Genomic DNA, 21,776 nt, shown 5'->3' with positions numbered 1-21,776 from the left:
GAATTATGAACAAAATCTGCACAATTTCACTACCTCAATAGATTATTTGCGTGCCAACTCTCATTGTATTAATGACGTTCACTTTTGAATAATTTGATACTAACTGACAGCTGCAGTCGGAATATCTCGCCGTCCACGCTGCGATACAGCGAAGAAAAGATTGTGGATGTCATTTCGAAGGTTCATATCAGCTTAAAAAATATACATTTATTTTTAACAACTCCGGGCACCTTGACATGTCACATGTTGATTAATTTCAGCACACGATGCACTGAAGACCAAATCTGCATAACAGTAACTTTACCAGAACACGGAACTGCGTATGTGTCTGTGATACAGCAACGGTATAAACGAGCATACACGTATGGTTCATATACGCGAAGTACATAGGTTGTTAGCTGTTGTGGGTAGGAACGAGACTAAAACATACGGTTTCCTATCCCAGGGTTCAGATCCAAACCGGAAGGCCCAGCTGCCATGTTGCAAACGTTATATCGTTGCCATGTTTGCACGTTGTTGGCTAATACGTATCCACACATTCACTCATCACCCACATCCCACTGCTCATGTACCACCACCACCACCACCACCACCACCAACAACAACAACACCCCCTTCGCACTACACCTGATAACACAATAACAATAACAATAACAGTCACTTTACACTCTACAACACCTGTGTCACAATACACCGTATAACAACGCACCACACATGACACAATACATTCTACAATACTCACACTACCTGTGTATCAATACATCCTACAATGCTCACAACACCACAGTCACATAACTCCCCTGTAACACCAACACAACACCCTCAAAATACACCCTACGACTCCCACGCCACACCCTCACAAAGATACTCCACAACACCCACACCACACTCTCACAATACACCCTACAACACCCTACAGCACCCACACTATCCTCTCACAATACACCCTACAACACCCACACCACACTCTCACAATACACCCTACAACACCCACACCACACTCTCACAATACACCCTACAACACCCACACTACACTCTCACAATACACCCTACAACACCCACACTACACTCTCACAATAGATCCTACAACACCCACACCACACTCTCACAATAGATCCTACAACACCCACACTACACTCTCACAATACACCCTACAACACCCACACTACACTCTCACAATACACCCTACAACACCCACACCACACTCTCACAATACACCCTACAACACCCACACCACACTCTCACAATACACGCTACAACACCCACACCACCCTCTCACAATACACCCTACAACACCAACACCACACTCTCACAATACACCCTACAACACCAACACCACACTCTCACAATACACCCTACAACACCCACACTACACTCTCACAATACACCCTACAACACCAACACCACACTCTCACAATACACCCTACAACACCAACACCACACTCTCACAATACACCCTACAACACCCACACTACACTCTCACAATACACCCTACAGCACCCACACTATCCTCTCACAATACACCCTACAACACCCACACCACACCCTCACAATACACCCTACAACACCAACACCACACTCTCACAATACACCCTACAACACCAACACTACACTCTCACAATACACCCTACAACACCCACACCACACTCTCACAATACATCCTACAACACCAACACCACACTCTCACAATACACCCTACAACACCCACACCACACCCTCACAATACACCCTACAACACCAACACCACACTCTCACAATACACCCTACAACACCAACACTACACCCTCAAAATACACCCTACGACTCCCACGCCACACCCTCACAAAGATACTCCACAACACCCACACCACACTCTCACAATACACCCTACAACACCCTACAGCACCCACACTATCCTCTCACAATACACCCTACAACACCCACACCACACTCTCACAATACACCCTACAACACCCACACCACACTCTCACAATACACCCTACAACACCCACACTATCCTCTCACAATACACCCTACAACACCCACACTACACTCTCACAATACACCCTACAACACCAACACCACACTCTCACAATACACCCTACAGCACCCACACTATCCTCTCACAATACACCCTACAACACCCACACCACACCCTCACAATACACCCTACAACACCAACACCACACTCTCACAATACACCCTACAACACCAACACTACACTCTCACAATACACCCTACAACACCCACACCACACTCTCACAATACACCCTACAACACCCACACCACACTCTCACAATACACCCTACAACACCAACACCACACTCTCACAATACACCCTACAACACCCACACTACACCCTCACAATACACCCTACAACACCCACACCACCCTCTCACAATACATCCTACAACACCCACACCACACTCTCACAATACACCCTACAACACCAACACCACACTCTCACAATACACCCTACAACACCCACACCACACTCTCACAATACACCCTACAACACCCACACTACACTCTCACAATACACCCTACAACACCCACACCACACTCTCACAATACACCCTACAACACCCACACCACACCCTCACAATACACCCTACAACACCCACACCACACCCTCACAATACACCCTACAACACCCACACTACACCCTCACAATACACCCTACAACACCAACACCACACTCTCACAATACACCCTACAACACCCACACCACACCCTCACAATACACCCTACAACACCCACACCACACTCTCACAATACACCCTACAACACCAACACCACCCTCTCACAATACACCCTACAACACCCACACCACACTCTCACAATACACCCTACAACACCCACACTATCCTCTCACAATACACCCTACAACACCCACACCACCCTCTCACAATACACCCTACAGCACCCACACCACACCCTCACAATACATCCTACAACACCCACACCACACTCTCACAATACACCCTACAACACCCACACCACACTCTCACAATACACCCTACAACACCCACACTATCCTCTCACAATACACCCTCACAATACACCCTACAACACCAACACCACACTCTCACAATACACCCTACAACACCCACACCACACCCTCACAATACACCCTACAACACCCACACCACACTCTCACAATACACCCTACAACACCAACACCACACCCTCACAATACACCCTACAACACCCACACCACACTCTCACAATACACCCTACAACACCCACACTATCCTCTCACAATACACCCTACAACACCCACACCACCCTCTCACAATACACCCTACAGCACCCACACCACACTCTCACAATACACCCTACAACACCCACACTACCCTCTCACAATACACCCTACAACACCAACACCACCCTCTCACAATACACCCTACAACACCCACACTATCCTCTCACAATACACCCTACAACACCCACACCACACTCTCACAATACATCCTACAACACCCACACTACACCCTCACAATACACCCTACAACACCCAGACCACACTCTCACAATACACCCTACAACACCCACACCACACTCTCACAATACACCCTACAACACCCACACCACACTCTCACAATACATCCTACAACACCCACACCACCCTCTCACAATACACCCTACAACACCCACACCACACTCTCACAATACACCCTACAACACCCACACTACACCCTAACAATACACCCTACAACACCAACACCACACTCTCACAATACACCCTACAACACCCACACCACACCCTCACAATACACCCTACAACACCCACACCACACTCTCACAATACACCCTACAACACCAACACTACACTCTCACAATACACCCTACAACACCCACACCACCCTCTCACAATACACCCTACAACACCCACACCACCCTCTCACAATACACCCTACAACACCCACACCACACCCTCACAATACACCCTACAACACCCACACCACACCCTCACAATACATCCTACAACACGCGCACCACACCCTCACAAATACATCCTACAACACCTACACCACACCCTCACAATACACCCTACAACACCCACACCACATCCTCACAATACACCCTCCGACACGCGCACCACACCCGTCACAAATACATCCTACATCACCAATACCACACTCTCACAATACACCCTACAACACCCGCACCACACCCTCACAATACACCCTACAACACCCACACCACCTGTGCCTCAACACACCCTATAACACCCATTACACACCGTCATAAATACAACCTATAACACCCGCACCACGCACGTCACAAATACACCCTACACACCGTCACAATACATCCTACAACACCCACACCACACCCTCACAATACATCCTACAACACCCGCACCACACCCGTCACAAATACACCCTACACACCGTCACAATACATCCTACAACACCCACACCACACCCTCACAATACATCCTACAACACCCACACCACACCCTCACAATACATCCTACAACACCCGCACCACACCCGTCACAAATACACCCTACACACCCTCACAATACATCCTACAACACCCACACCACACCCTCACAATACATCCTACAACAAATCTATGTTTCAAACTACACCTGCTTAATATTAATCATCTCACATCTTAAACTAAAACCTCATAGAGAAATATACTTACGGGCATTTTGATTTCCTGTCATTTTTATCTGCGTTTACGAACATCATCATGCTCCCAAGGCATTTCTGTACATCCTGAACAAGTTGGTTAGGTTCGGGACAGGCACTGGACGTGTGGTACCCTGCAATAAATACACAATAGCATTTACTGAGCTGTCCGAAAATAAAATACTGCCGGGTAAACGAAAATATACAACCATCTGGCTGTGGCTTAAAATAACACAAACAAGAAATGGTTAGTCAGTGAAGTTTGACCCATTTGCTACGAAACTTCGTTTTCGCTACCGATTCGAATAAACACTATTGCCGCCTAATCAAATTACTCCCGTTGACCAGCGAGAGTCTGCGCTGATTTGAGACATGGAGATGATGACGTCACTTCCGAAACGAAGCTATGGGGGGTGAATGGGTCGTGCGTATTGATCAGAGGAGAATAGAGACATACTAACCTGGCTATATGAAGATACATATGTACAGAAAGGAGTTTAAGTGACATCTGAGTGTTAAAGTCACGGGAACGGGGAGTATCGTAATGTATCATTTCCTCGCGTCTTTTCCAAACCACCACGTCATGTGTAATTGGATACTGACGCCGACTTGGTATCCAGGAACACTTTAGATTATATCAGTTGAAACATAAGTGTACAATTGTTAGAAAATAGAAAGTCGCCATGTGTCATTTTGCTTGGCTGTACGAACCACAATGATAGGTGAGGTGAGGTGAAACTGGGTTTAACGTCGCGTCCAAGATTATTGCACTTACATAGAGACGTGCATGCACGTGTATGTGTGTGTGTATGTGTGTGTGTGGCTGCTTGTACTAGTCCGGACTGATGCCGATTTATAGTGCTAGCTCACTGAGATACCATGCCGCAGTTTAACATGAATACCCCACTCAGACACAGTATACTGACTCCGAGGCGACCAGTCCTTGTTTTAACCCCTTAATGCCGAGCGCCAGACAGGGTAACAACAAGTACCATCTTTTAACGTGTTTTGGTATGACGCGGTCGGGGATCGAACCCCGGACCTTCCGCTCTCCGGCTCTCCTCGGGCGGACGCTCTACCACTAGACCACGGAGGCGGTCCCACAATGATATCGTCATCCGTGTACAGTAACTGGGCGCTAACTTTACATCGTGCTGCGTTCATAAACAATGTCAGTAGCCTAGGGTATTCATAACACTGTATTTTTGTTAGCGATAGAACAATGGGCGTACCCACTACACATTTACTACACATTTTTTTTTATCAAAACACAGTATCTATTTCCTTCTTAAACAGAGGTCAAATTATTTTGTAAATGGTTATCGCGATACGAGCGAGTGAGTGAGTGAGTGAGTTGGGTTTAACGCCGCTTTTAACAGCATTACAGTTATATCACGGCGTGTGAGCTTAATGTGGGAGGAAAGCCCGAATTGATGCAGGTCTCAGACGTTATCACTTCTTTGAAACCCACGAGCACGGGTATGGTGCTGACAAACCTAGAAACATAATTTGGGCGAACCGGGATTCGAACCCATAATCATAGCTTTCTGGCGTGCCCAAGGGACGCAACTCTGCACAGCGAATCGCGGCGCCTTATACGACTGGGCCACCCGTGCCCCCGATGTTTAGACAATTATCATAACCTTCATGAAATGCACACGATGTTTTATTACTGTGAAATGATAAACATATGGATATATTTTAATATCATCTGTATATAATATGTAAACTCCAAGGTTATTTCGCTGGTTATATTGTGACTGGATATCACTTATCTTTGGGTGTGAGATGAACCACATTATTTGACAACAAACGTATCGAATGACAATGGTGTTCATTCAATCGCCCTGTTCTGTTGTCAGACAGATCAACACTTTCAAACATGTTTTACACCAATATTGGTTGATATAACTATTGTGTCATATACCAGTAAAATATCACGATTTTCATAATGTAAAATAACAGTGGAGACTACCCAGCCTCCATTGCTTCATGACTATTTGTGATCCTCTAACACATCCTGAGACATGAGAGAATGTTTCCTATGGTCCATGTGTATGTAGGTTATCCCATAAACCTTGACGCTAAAACAATCCTTCCTTGTATATCGGATCGCGAAAAAAAATGTTTCCATAGCAATGTTATTATCATGCTTCTGCGCGAGGGCAAGTCACACCTTTGTAGCAGTGTGTGGCCCGCGTGGGTTTAGATGAATACCACGGAATTCGTTGGACTGTTAACGCATTTCTGCTTCTGTTCCAACCACTTCGAGCTGGAATTGCAAATGTGCTCTGCACTAAAGAGTCACGTATGACTCTATCTGGAGCATTCACTCGTTATTCTGGTCAGAGAGATCGATTAACAGAGCAAGGGTCACAAGTGTGTATCGCTCGAAATTCTGGTGAGAAGGATGGTATATGCGAGGTGTCGCCCGTATGCATTTTTGGCTAGACAAGCCTCTGACGTGAACATATTTTACAAAAACAGTAGTTATATTATTTGATATATGTAATACAAAGGAACCCTGGGGACTCTCTGTACACTCTCTCTCTCTCTCTCTCTCTCTCTCTCTCTCTCTCTCTCTCTCTCTCTCTCTCTCTCTCTCTCTCTCCGACGCTCTCTGTGCGTAGATCTCTTAGTGTTTCTCTCTCTCTTTCTCTCTCTCTCTCTCTCTCTCTCTCTCTCTCTCCGACGCTCTCTGTGCGTATCTCTCTTAGCGTCTCTCTCTTTCTCTCACTCACCCGATCTCTCTCAATGTCTGTATCTCGATCTCTCTCACTTACCAGGCTCTCTCTCTATCCCTCTCTGCGTCTCTCTCTCTCTCTCTCTCTCTCTCTCTCTCTCTCTCTCTCTCTCTCTCTCTCTCTCACCAACTCTCTCTCCTCTCACTCACGTGTAACATCATTGCCATATGTCGTTATTCGAAACGATATGAGTGGAGGCAGTAGTGTCCAGATTAAATGGATATACATTGAACGTGTATCAGATAGATAGGCCATATAACCAGAATTGGGGAGTCTGTAAAGCAAGCACAACCCGCCGAGAGATACGCAGTTTCACGGCTTGTTTTGATAGCCTGTATGTGTGATAGCGCTCCATTAGTGTTCCATATCTTTGGGAATTGCGCGCACCCATACTCTCATAAAGAGCTCAGGTACTGACATAAAGCTTTCGGATCCACGCGACGCACGTCTTGAAAACGGCTGTTGGCATACGAAAATAATGTTACATAGGAGGCTTGGATTATACCGGTGGACAAAACGGAGCGCGAGAACATCTGGATGCATTTTCAGAATGACATATGTGAAACGATTTGTGAAAGTGTTGAGTGTCAAAAGTCAGTTGCCATGGACACGGCGAGACAATTCCTTGGGGTCGTTTTAGTGTAGAACACTGAGTCATACATATGTGTATGACTTTACACCCTATATATATCCCTATAACCCTATATATATATATATATATATATATATATGCATCTGATGGCTAGAAACACATGTGATAAGAACTCGACGCCATGTGTTGCTGATGCTGCTTCGGTGAAACTATACACGTCCTGCTCACCTTGTCACTATGGACAGCATCCCTGTACTTTAGTAGCGTATATTAAAAAAAACACGTTTGCCCAAGGACATGATTCCCTTTACTTGTGTCGGCTCTTTTAGAAATAAATACAACGTGGTTGTCTGGTTCTACTTGAAAAGCTATTCTATGAATGCTGATTAACCCCAAACCCCCACAGTCGATATCCAACTTGAAGCACTTTGAAGCCATGCATCATTTATGCCAGTGGTATGCATGAATATAAACAGTGTTGATCTTGCATATATACGGCACCGGTCATGTAGTGATGCTTCTTTCCAGCCGACTGTCTCCTGGTGTATGTAGTAGAAAGAGCATCCAACTGATCTGCCCGGAGAGCGGAAGGTCCGGGGATCGATCCCCTGTCCGCGTCACACCAAAACACGTTAGAAGATGCTGTTTGTTGTTACCCTGCCTTTCGGCATTGAGGCATAAAACAAGGACTGGTCGGCTCGGAGTCAGTATACTGTGTCTGAGTTGGGTATCCATGTTAAGCTGCGACAAGGTGTGTCAGTAGACTAGCCCTGTAAAACCGCCATTAGCCCGGATTAGTAGAGGCAACCAAACACCTCTATATTCATCCAGAAATCTTCGGCGCGACCTCAGCATCTTCTTTCACGTCACGTGTTATATACGCTGATATACATAATGATGATATAGATATATATCATTAAAGACAGCTTGGGATAATAATTCTCGGTGAGCATGCATACATAAGGACGTGAATGTTACAAAATATAAATATGCATGCTTTATTCTTATCACATTGTTATTATCGTAACAATGCGAGGCTAAAAGGTTGCCTCCAGGATAAGTGGATCTGATAGACTTTTCATAACTCCAGCCCTCCGAGCATCAGGTAACGAAACTCTACATAGAATAATTATGCAACCAGATTGTCGGGTTGCAATAACGAAATGCAGCCTGATGAACAATAGCATGTGAAGAGATATAACCCGTCTGAGATACCCAGTTCTTATGTCAGACAGAACACTGTAAACTCCATTCCAAGATAGAAATAATTCCACGAGAGGACATAACGGTAAATAATTAAAATCTCATTTTCTTTCTAATTCATGTATCTACTAACCCTGACTTAACGGCCACTCGGGTTTTTCAATTTTAAAACTCTATCTTCATTTCAGAATTCCATTACATGGACTGGTGTTATTGGAAATGAGTCTGTGTCTGGTCTAGTTCGAGCAGGTCTAACGAATCTTCAACAACCTGGGCAAATAAAACACGCCCAATTATAATTACAACAAGGGAGTATGAAATATCGCAAGGGGGTATATCAGCACAGCGGTATATGGGCTGGGTCGTTTCCAGTGTCAACTAGGAACTAATGAGGTTTTGATTTTATCGCTGGCTGACAGCATGAGTTCGATAGAGACACTGTCACTTCTGATTTTATGGCATTGGTTCAACCTGATTTGGAATAGTTTTGATAATAATCTGAAGTTTGTACCTTGGATAAACGATTATCGGTAATTTGGGGGTGTGTGGGGGGGGGGGGGGGGGGGGGGGGGAGGACGGCACAATGTATTCTGATAGAGTCCCAGCCCACACCCACAACCGAAAGTCAAATGGTCGCTCCTTTATATCGTGGCATGTCAACATAATGTGAACTGAGTAATCTCAGACCACTTGGTGAATCCCTTGTCCTGCACCATGGCCGTGGAATATATTTATTTTATGAAAAAAAAATCTAGCAATGCATACAAAAGCAAGTCTAGCCAGCACAAGCTAGCTCTATTCTAAATTCAGCATAGGGAATTTTTTTTATTTCTTGAGTCAGGAAGGATATTAATATTGTGTATAAAATTTCAGAGACTAAATGTTAGTCTAGATGAATCCCATGGGCACGGTAATCATTATCAGTATGATTTGGGATTCCAATCCACGATAATCGGATCCGTCAACTCCAAGAGACGCAATGTTACGGTTGCATGAAGGACAGGACCACCAATTCTCCCATAGGGTACAAAGTATACATTTGTATAAAGACAAGCAAGCTGACATCAAGAGTCACCTCAGCAAGCTAAAGATGAGTCAAACACGACGGTGCATGAATATTACCCAGACATGATGGCTGGCATAGACGCTGTTTATACTGATGCGTCTACGTGTAATGTAAATTTGTGTAGATGTAATTAGAATTAATGGAATCGTTCGGTACGAAACGCCTTGGTTCTTTGACAAGGATCAAACAATAGTATTGATAAATGGCCATTTCATTACAGAACATTTTCTACGATTAGAAATGGAAATCAGGATATTACCTCCAATCTTCGCCACCAAAAGAAATTGGAAAAATGAATGAAGTATCATTCAGTTAATTATGTAGGTGACTTGGCTATAATCTTGCCAACATGGCTGTCCTTGATACTTAACAATTTGCATTATCTTTTATTAAAGATTTACTCTTCTTTCTGGGAAAAATGACATATTTCGTTTGGCACTGACTTTAAATTCACTGCAGTCATACTCCACATTGTGATGGTAATATAGTCGAAAAGGATTCCGGCAAACATAATCGTTTCCTCTCGCACCGTTTGATGAAATAATAAGAATAATAAAATGGAAAACACAGACTGTAATCATAATGAATTAAAGCAAGTAAGGCATAATCTACACAGCTTGATGTAATAATACCAAGAACAAAATGAGACCAATCTCCATAATAACCACCTTAATGAGAACATAAATCTAAAACGACGCCCATTCACATCCCGAGACTTGCTTCGACGACAACAAGACACCAGTGAGTCAAAGACCGTGCTTTCAAAGTAGGTAAGCTTATACTGAGGCCTAAAACAATTGGATGATTCAAAGTCGCACACGGAACATATTCACAGCACACCAATGACTTTACTCTGATTGGTTAGAATAAGATTAAAAACAGGAATCTAATTGTATTTCATACCTCAGAATTAACGTGTCGTTATTCTACGCATCGATGCACATAACATTGACAACCAACAACTCGTTAGAATTGTACTATTTCAATATCATAACAACAGTATTTTAAACCCCGACAGACTGTTTCAGAACACACATAATTATGTAAAACACGCACTAACCACTGTGTCAGTGCCACACAATCATCATTCACACAAAAATTAGATGTTTCTCAGACCAATTCGTGTCGTACAATGCCGACTCGTCTTCAGCTAAACACGGCGGTATTCAGTCGTACATCAGGGTGGTTCCGTTTGCGATGAGGTTGTGCCAGAGGGCCCATTTCAAACTTTAAATCATCACGTGAAAGGAAAATAAGTACAGATCGGGAATGTCCTCCCGACATGATGCATATCATGTCAAAACTTTGTATTGATGCATATATGAATAAATGTATAATTATTATGTCAATAATTTGTATTGATTTATATACGTATGAATGCATATCATGTCAAGAATTAGTAATGAGGTATATATGTATATATGTATATCATGTCAAGAATGTGTTTAGATGTATATAAGTATAAATGCATTTCATGTCAAGAATGTGTATTGATCTATATATGTATAAATGCATATCATGTCAAGAATGTGTATTGATCTATATATGTATAAATGCATATCATGTCAAGAATGTGAATTGATCTCTATATGTATAAATGCATATCATGTCAAGAATGTGTATTGATCTATATATGTATAAATGCATATCATGTCAAGAATGTGAATTGATCTCTATATGTATAAATGCATATCATGTCAAGAATGTGTATTGATCTATATATGTATAAATGCATATCATGTCAAGAATGTGTATTGATCTATATATGAATAAATGCATATCATGTCAAGAATGTGTATTGATGTATAGATGTATGAATACATATCATTTCAAGAATGTGTATTGATGTATATATCTATAAATGCATATCGTGTCAAGAATGTGTATTGATGTATATACGTATACATGCATATCATTTCAAGAATGTGTATTGATGTATAGATGTATAAATACATATCATTTCAAGAATGTGTATTGATGTATATATGTATACATGCATATCATGTCAAGAATGTGTATTGATGTATATATGTATAAATACTTATCAAGAATAAATGGTATTGAATATCCAGGGTTATACTTCATACAAACTATAATCGGTACATCAAAGAAGCACATGTTAATCACAACATGCGGATTATCTGTCGGCATATCAAAGGAACCGGTTACGTGGAACGATCCCGCTCCAAGAGAACACCGTTTTCAAAGGGCTCTTGTCGTCATGGTAGAATGGATAAAAACTACTGTGTTTTGACATTTTAGCGCAAGGTTTCAAATGTATAAATAAGAGGTATCTAATCTGTAGTCTACCTCGCATTTCTTCGGAAATATAATATTTTGAGAATCAAACATGTGAGCTCAATAAAATATTCATGATGTATTTTGTTTATTCTCACGTTTGTGAAATAGCCTATTTAGAACTACCATTGACCACAGCTGGTAGTATTCACTTCGGCCACGAGTAAAGGTCATGTTTGCTGGATGAGATCGTGTTTAACTAGATAAGAAGGGGGAAAATGAATATTAGATGACGTTTGCCTGACAACATATTAACATAGAATTCCGTTGAGAAAGAATAAGAATGACTGAAGATGAATACCTTTATTTTACCCGCACCTCACAACAACCTCCTGTGGACAGAAATGGCAGAAATGACAGAAATGACACCGTTTTCGAAGGAATAAGAATGGAAGATGTATGTAGACCCTCATTTCACATCCAGCTCACAACCACCTCCGCCACAACCACCACCATCACCACCGCCATAACCACTACCACCACCATCACAACCACCACCACCTCCTCCACCGCGACCAGTCCTAGCTCCTCCTCGCATCATCCCACCCAGCATCCTCAATCTCCCTCACCTACGCTAGCCAAGCCTTTCATCCGTTCCGGTATTGATTTTCACATTTGATCCTCTTTCCCAGAACAAAGGACATGGTTAAAAAGTGAAGCAGCTATGATAACGATCATATACACCGCCAACACACATCCTCACCCACACACAGAGATACATACTTCATTTAATTGAAGATAAGCACTACAAGTGTATTGGATGTTGTACACAAGATTGTGCAAAGTTCCTAAGTGTTTGACATGACCAGACCAATCTTTGATGAGACAATCTGCTCAAGCATCTCACTGAGTGACGTCCAAGTCCCATCCAGTGAGCCACGTGTTTAGCCACTGCTACACAGCCTTAAGCCGGTGTTTGATTTGCTTACACAGGCTTCCTATTGATCCCTTTATTTACGTTTGCCCAGTGATCATTTTGGTCCATTGTAACAATCAAGCCCGTGGCAAACTCCATTGATCTTGCAGTATTTGGCATTTACTAAGATTAATGAGTGGCTAGCTTTGGCGCAAAAAATACTTCTTTTGCACCACAGCATGGCTGACTCCTCTGAGACAATTTCAGCTCTTCGGTTTGTTGTTTCCTTTAAATCTATTTGAGGGCTTCAGGGTTTCATTGGAGTTGTTTGAAACGGGGCTTGGAGTGCTTTTAAAGAACGTTATCAACTGCTGTTAGGTAAAACAAAGGTATTATCACAAGATCAAAGAATGAGTTCAAAGAGTGTATCTTCAGGTCAGGGGTGACAGATTGATCCTCAGCGTTCAATAGTGTTTTAAAAGATATGTGCGTGAATGAATGTTGTTTATATCTGAGTTATTTCACGGCGGTCTGTGTATAATCGAATCTGGTCTGGACAGGCTATTGTGACGCAAACAATGGACATAGGTAACTGTATTTCACAACTGTTAACAAATAAGTCAATGTTAGTCTTACAATAGTTCCGGACAGGGTGAGAATTAACACCCTCAATTTCAAGTGTTTTGAGACCGCCGACATGGGCTAGTGGTAGAGCCTCTGCCCGGAGAGCGGAAGGTTCAGGGTTACAATATGGAACTTGTTGTTACCCTGACTGGCGCTCGTCATTAAGGGGCTAAAACAAGGTCTGTTGGGCTCGGAGTCAGTATATTGTGTCTAGGTGGGGTGTTCATGTAAAACTGCGGCATGGTATCTCAGTGGGCAAGCACTATATAATCGGTATTAGTTCGGACTAGTTCAAGCAGCCACACACACAAGTGCATGCACGTCGCAATATAAGTGCAATAATCTTGGTCGAACGTTAAACTCCATTTTACATCGCCTCATATTCGTTTTATGCAAAATACAGATTCCTGTTCCAGTACAAACTCCTTGTCACGCTGACACCAAACACTCAACATTCAACCCAATTCCTTTGTAGCACTGGCATCTCATATTAGAGGATTGTAATTCCTGAACAGTTGATGGGCATCTCACTGCACTTGGATTATAACTAAATACCGTGTACATGTTCCAGTGACTGATACAATATGCTCATCGACCTTCATGTTCCATTACATGGCTGCTATAAAGGCCGTGGTCCTAGTGGCGACATAAACCCCGCTGTTTGTGGAATCAAAGTATTCCTTCCATGTTTTACTGCCTCTCAGAATAGCCAGGATAATAACACTTGTAGCTGTGCAGCATATCTTACTCAGGATGGGATGGCAGTCATTAGTGCACTGGACTTTGTGGTTCTTCACTTCCAACAACTATCCAGAGTACATCGTACGTATCCAGACACACCTGCTGACCTCGAGTCTGACAAGGAATACTTAGTTTCTGTTTTTATAATGGAAAAACGTAATTTGCTGTAGCGAAATGTGGATTCGATATACGTGGTTTAGGATGTAATCAGTAAAATGAACGTTCGTAAGAAAATATGACAATTTAATCCACATCACGATAATAAGGAGCATACTGGTTTCTTAAAATGATATGTCTTAAATTAAATGGTCATCTTTAAATCCGCTGCATTGATCGAAGGTAATGACGTTCTCGGGGCATTATCTTAGTTTATTACCATTGTGGCATACTCAGACTTGATCGACCTGTCTGTTGGGAGAAAGTAGTGGGGGTGCTAGGCATCACAGTAGAGTAATTATAAATTCTATTCCAATATTTGTATTAATTAAATCCTCCATGCTGGGCATGACATATTACATAAATACCAGTATCCTCGTAATGCTGTATTTACACAGCCCTATTAGTCTGGCAGATAAGGTAATTAGGATGTACAAAGATTAGCGTTACCCCTGTGGCTCTGATGGCTGCAGGACATGTCTTCGTAATACTTCACCAGGTGATTAGCAGAGAAACTGCGTCACCGTCGTGTGATTTGGGGCGACTTTTTGAGGAATAGTTGCATGTATTCATATCTGTTGTTTGTTATTGCGTCTCTTCCTGTGCATGTTGGACTGTGCTTCAGTTCATAGAGGAGATGGTGAGTGTGCGTGAGAGAGAAGAGGAAAGTTGATGGAGAAAGGAGGGAAAGAGATGGAGAGTAAAGACAGAGAGAAAGGTGGGAGAGGTGAAACAGAAAGGGAGCGAGGGCGAAAGCGATAGAGAAGAGAAAGTGAGATAGAGAGAGGGCGAGAGATTGAGAGACGGCGTTCAATGACACACGTACACACACGTGGATAAAGAGAGAGAGGGAGCGAGAGACGGAGAGAGAACGAGGAGAGCGAGGGCGAAAGAAATAGAGAAGAGAAAATGAGCTGGAGAGAGGGTGAACAACGACACACGTACACACACAGTGATAAAGAGAGAGAGGGAAAGAGATAGAGAGACGGAGAGAGAATGAGAGAGAGGAGAGCGAGGGAGAAAGAGATAGAGAGGAGGAAGTGAGATAGAGAGAGGCGAACACAACACGAACACACAAATGATAAAGAGAGAGGGAAAGAGAGTGATAGAGACGGGGAGAGAACGAAGAGGGACAACGGAGGAAGAGATAGAGGAGAGAAAGTGAAATAGAGAAAACAACGACACACGTACACGCACATGGATACAGAGAGAAAGGGAAAGAGAGAGAGAGAGAGAGAGAGAGAGACAGAGACACAGAGAGAGGGCTAACTACGACACACGGATAAAGACCAACAAATGACGACGAATATACGTGTCACTGGACAAAGCCTCTCGAATATAACACTACTTGCCCTTTTCAAACATAACTTTGGTTGCGTGCGCTTTATTGTTAAAACGTCTTGAATGTAACTTACTCCTTAAAAGTATTGGGAATTATCAATTATGAATATAATCAATCTCATTATCACATATATAACCGGTAGCATATGGTGTCTAACATCTGTGTTTGATCTCGCGAGACGTGCAGTAGTACGCCGCCCAATCAATCGACCAGCTCTGTCTTCACGACAATAGAGCATAAACAGAAGTATCATTAATGAAGCCAAGTATCAAAAATGATATGCGTGTGCAAGTGCTTATAACAAGTTCATTAGCATTCCAACTCTGAAGGCACCCTGACGCCGTCTGGTCTTCTCTACAGCAACATCTGGGAATCAAGCACTAACGAAACGATGTAAGTGGTGCAGAAAGGTCAAGGACAAACATATAACTTTTCGTGACTTGCATAATGAGTGAGTTGGGTTTTAGCGCCACTTTGAACAGTATTCCAGATATATCACGGCGTGTCAGCTTGATGTGGGAGGAAAGCCCGAAGTGATGCTGGTCTTAGACGTTTACCACTTCGGTGAAACCAACGAGCACGGGTATGGTGCTGACAAACCCAGAAACATAATCGGGGCGAACCGGGATTCGAACCCACACTCACAGGTTTCTGGCGTGCCCAAGGGACGCAACTCTGCACGGCGAATTGTGGCGTGTTAGACGACTGGGCCACTATCACCCTTCTTACGTATTGAGTGTCATCGTACTCTACCTAAGCTCCATCCACAAACAGGGCAGCAATCTGGGGTCAGAAAAGTTTCTCCTTGACTGCGATAAGTACAGGACTCTGTCGATTACATCAATGAGATTCCACTACAACTACCTGAGTATGTATATGATAGAATATGTCACCGGAATGCTTTAATTACTGCGTGTGTACCTATACATCACCAGAAGCTAACAAACGACATACTCAAAGGCGCCATAAATTGCAGTGAGGAGCTGCGTCCCTTACCTGTGCCAGGTTCCTCTAGTCTTGTCTTCGAATTCAAAACTCGACCCCATATTTACCCCCAGACCGTCAGCACCGTACCGTCACCCCTTAATTGGCCAATATAAATCTGATGCATTATTCTAAGCGGCATTATCTCGACTGACGACCTCAATCAGACACTCGGCCACGCCGCAAACATCTGGTATTATCATATTCATCAATTTTGCGTGTAACTGTGGCCAATTTATGCTCGTTCACGTTGCTGCATTTTCATGTGCCAGATTAAACCAGTTTGAATATTTATGGAACATTACCGTTAATGGAGGTGCGTGAGCATGTGACATGGAGCTAATAACGGTTTATCTATGTGGCATGTAAGCAGAGCTGGAGGAAGCGCCCTACTCAGGCAGCACCTAGAGAAGCTATTGTTGTAACTGTTCTCCTTATGCGGTCCCTTGTTGCCTACATCTTGTTGGTGATGCTGCACCTCTACTTAGACTAACGAGCAGGACAAATACCGATAAATCAAAACGTAAACGATTTCTTGGGTGGTTTTGTGTGCTTCCTGTGTTTCAGCGAAGCACTTGAAGTAAGGAAAGTGTGGGTTCGCTTGAACGTGTGTTTATAGGAGCAGGAAAAACATACTTAAGTCGTATTGTTCAATATCTCATTTCAACAATGATCATAACTGATATTCACAATTGATATTCACTATGGTACAGGAAGTTCTATTCTAATGTAGGAGGTGTTGAGTGGGTTTAGAACAGCCCAATACAATAAGGGTAAGGGACTACAATTAAATGCTTCATACACCCTACCCATGTAGAGAATTGAACATGGTATGTGGCGACACAACAAACGCTTTAACCGCTGTACTATACAACATCCCACTTTTATATCGACTTTTTCAGACACGATTTCTAACTCTGGTGGGAGGTATATTTATACGATCTGAACACGAATTGTTTGTTTGATTGTTTGTTGTTTAACGCCGCACTCAGGAATATTCCAGCTATATGACGGCGGTCTGTAAATAATCGATCCTGGACCAGACAATCCAGTGATCCCGTTAGTCGCCTTTTACGACAAGCATAGTCGCCTTTGCGGCAAGCATGGGTTTCTGAAGACCTATTCTACCTCGGATCTTCACGGGTTGAACACGAATGGTGTACTAACAGGCAATTACCGATCGATCTGACTGTGACGCCATTAGCACTTCATTATGATTACAATTGATTTAGAACCAAGATGATTTCTTTGTTACCATGGTGACTGGGCAAACTCTTAATAATTTTAAAAGCATACTGACTGAAGTAGGGAGTCGAACCCGGTCGTATCGTTGATGGAAGGAGCACTACACCCTGTCACATACATACAGTCCACTGTGTCATCTGACGGTGGGGCAAGGTTAGTGGTTAAAGCTTTGGCACGTCACAGCGGGTAGGATCTCCAGCATGTAACACCCATTTCTGGCTCCCCTCATCCCGATATGGTGGGACTATTGCTGAAAGCAGCGACACTACACATTCCCTCTCTTGTTTGACTACGCTTCGAGGTGATGAGAGTGAGTGAGTATGGTCTTACGCCGCTTTTAGCAACATTCCAGCAATATCACGGCGGGGGACACCAGAAATGGGCTTGACACATTGTACCCATGTCGGGAATCGAACTCGGGTCTTCGGCGTGACGAGCCAACGCTTTAACCACTAGGCTACCCGACCGCCCTTCGAGGTGATGAGAACACGCCACGATCTACTATGAAAATGTACCCATGTTGGATATGTTACATGGCAGCCAGTCGCGGTGTAAAACCTCACCTAAACACCCACTCACTCACCCGTCCACCCACTCACTCACTCACTCATCCAGCCACTCACTCACCCGTCCACCCACTACCTCATCCACTCACTCACTCGCTCACTCACTCACTCACTACCTCACACACTCACTACCTCACTCACTCACTACCTCACTCACTCACTCACTCATTCACTCATTCACTCGCTCACTCATTCACTCGCTCGCTCACTCATTCACTCACTCACTCACTACCTCACTCACTACCTCACTCACTCACTCACTCACTCATTTACTCGCTCACTCATTCACTCGCTCACTCACTCACTCACTCACTCACTCACTCGCTCACTCTCTACCTCACTCACTCACTCACTCATTCACTCGCTCACTCATTCACTCGCTCGCTCACTCACTCACTCACTCACTCACTCACTCACTCACTCACCCACTCACTTGTGTTCCTTGGTGGAGTGTTTGAAGACGATCCTGTCATTACGCCTCGTCAAAATCAACTTTGTTCGATTTCATATTATACAAACTCGTATCTTAAAAACATGTAAACTGCATGTCACGTTTGACATATGGCTTATCAGTTCAAAACTGATGTCAAATACATTCTGGAAACTAATGTAAAAATCCTCCCCATTAACAGAACAGAACGACGTAACTCAGTTTATAAAGAAATCCTATTATAAAACCGGAAGAGAATTGTAGAGAACAAGATCAATTGCTCCCAGTCTGACATCACACGTCCAACATCAATATCCACTAGGAACAAACAACAGCTGGATATATCGTCTATATGTTATCATACCACGCCCTGGATATCATCAGATGAGGTTGCGAGTCATCGTTAAAATGTCTGGCAATGTAGACAGACATTGTATAATGGATAGCAACTTCTTTATGATACTTTGCCTGACCACGGTAAGGATCTGGACCGAAAAGTCTCTCTATTACAGTATAATAAGGAAATCGTACCCATACAATGTATGTCTACCTTGTCGGGGGCACGGGTGGCCCAGTCGTCTAAGGTGCCGCGATTCGCTGTGCAGAGTTGCGTCCCTTGGGCACACCAGAAACCTATGATTGTGGGTTCGAATCCCGGTTCACCCGGATTATGTTTCTAGGTTTGTCAGCACCATACCCGTGCTCGTGGGTTTCACCGAAGTGGTAAACGTCAGAGACCTGCATCACTTCGGGCTTTCCTCACACATTAAGCTGACACACCGCGATATAACTGGAATAATGTTAAAAGCGGCGTTAAACCCAACTCACTTACTCACTAACTCACTCTACCTTGTCATCCGTCAGCTTCAAAGAAATGATGGATATGTCTGGTATACCAGCCGTTACATTCGGCCTAATGACGCAGTAGTACTAGTGGTACATGCGCAATTGGGAAAGTCATATTTGCAGTCTTTTTCATCTTTTTCTTTTTTTCTTCGGTTGTGGGAGAGATGGCGGGGGAGGGTGTAGGTGGGGCTTAGTAGTAATAAATATCGGATAAAACCATTTGGAAAGGTTCCACAATGTACCACAAAATTGTAATGTTACCACACAAAATAATAAAGGCGAAACTTTCATGTTGTTGTGTGTGTCTTTTGAGGGGGTGAGGAGGGAGGGGGTGTAATATCTTCATAACTGTATCGTGTGTGCGTGCATGTCGTGATTCCCCTGCAATCAAACGAGCATGATGTGGAACAACTGAAATGTTTTTGAAAACGATTTCTAAGAAATCTATCGGGGAAAGGGGCACCAGGAAGAGCATTTGCCCCGTCAGGCATATGCCATGGATAGTAATGATAAACTAAGTTATAATCATAGACCTTTACCCACGCATGTCGTTCTCATCCATTTTTCAGAGAAGACAAAAATAATCCAAGATTATCTGGAGAGATACTTTGCCACGTTTCTTTATTTCCTAATACAAACTAAATCGGACACCGTGGCTTGATGGGGTGTATAGGGTTCCAGTGTCCTGGCCAACTCAAATGTCAAATGTTATTGATAAGCAACTTTCTCCATTTGAATAGATAATCAATATGTGTTCTTTGGACGACAAGTGGTTCGTTTAAAGAGAAATAACGAACACTTTCCTCAGATTCCAGATTGTAATACGGCGTTCAGTTGGTAGTTAATCATCGACACTGCCACCAGCGTGAACCCCGGGGACATCCCACTCGTAAAAGCAGTCAAACCACCATAGACTTCAGAAGATGTGTGGAATTAATTACGTGTATTGGCCGACAATTGTTAATGACGCTGAACAACGGCAGTTTTCCTACAATAAGTGAAAAGACGCCGTCACGGCCAATCAGTCATCGCCTCTGTTCTCTGTCAAAGAAGAAAGCCTGCCGTGACCTGATATGAAACATGATATGCTTGTGGCAATACGGTGAGATAGTTCTCACATAGCTGTATATTACATGGTAGAAGCAATTAGTGACGTTTCCGTCTAGTTACATTTAACAAGAGGCGGATAGGGTGGTACCAACTGCAGTACACATGGGCGTGTTGCACGGGGCGAACTATCGTGATTCTTCTATACAAGAGCGTCATTAACTTCATCAACTTAACACAACACTGTTGCATTTGCGACGTGCCATTCAACATCCTTACAACCTTTTGACATTTGTGGGAATAAATTATATGTGTTAATTCAACTTCTTTAAGTCCTAGCTGGTCATTTATAGTTATGTTATGTACAATGACATGTTTAGTCCTTTTACTAAAAGCCACGGCAAGTCTGGA

At 43.2% G+C, this 21,776-nt stretch overlaps 1 protein-coding gene across 1 annotated transcript in view; it reads right to left on the bottom strand.

The window, feature by feature from the left end:
* LOC139447264 (uncharacterized) overlaps positions 1–21,776 on the bottom strand; it is a 40,744-nt gene that overhangs the window by 11,410 nt on the left and 7,558 nt on the right. Inside the window, exon 2 of the mRNA XM_071228538.1 lies at positions 4,639–4,759. Within this exon, the coding sequence (XP_071084639.1) occupies positions 4,639–4,759 (121 nt within the window). The remainder of the gene's footprint in view (positions 1–4,638; positions 4,760–21,776) is intronic.

Source organism: Haliotis cracherodii, unplaced genomic scaffold, assembly GCF_022045235.1.
Source record: "Haliotis cracherodii isolate W230 unplaced genomic scaffold, xgHalCrac1.p SCAF_7, whole genome shotgun sequence".
Taxonomy (NCBI): domain Eukaryota; kingdom Metazoa; phylum Mollusca; class Gastropoda; order Lepetellida; family Haliotidae; genus Haliotis; species Haliotis cracherodii.
Note: the sequence above shows the minus strand (reverse complement) of the source record. Positions and strands in the feature narration are given on the sequence as shown.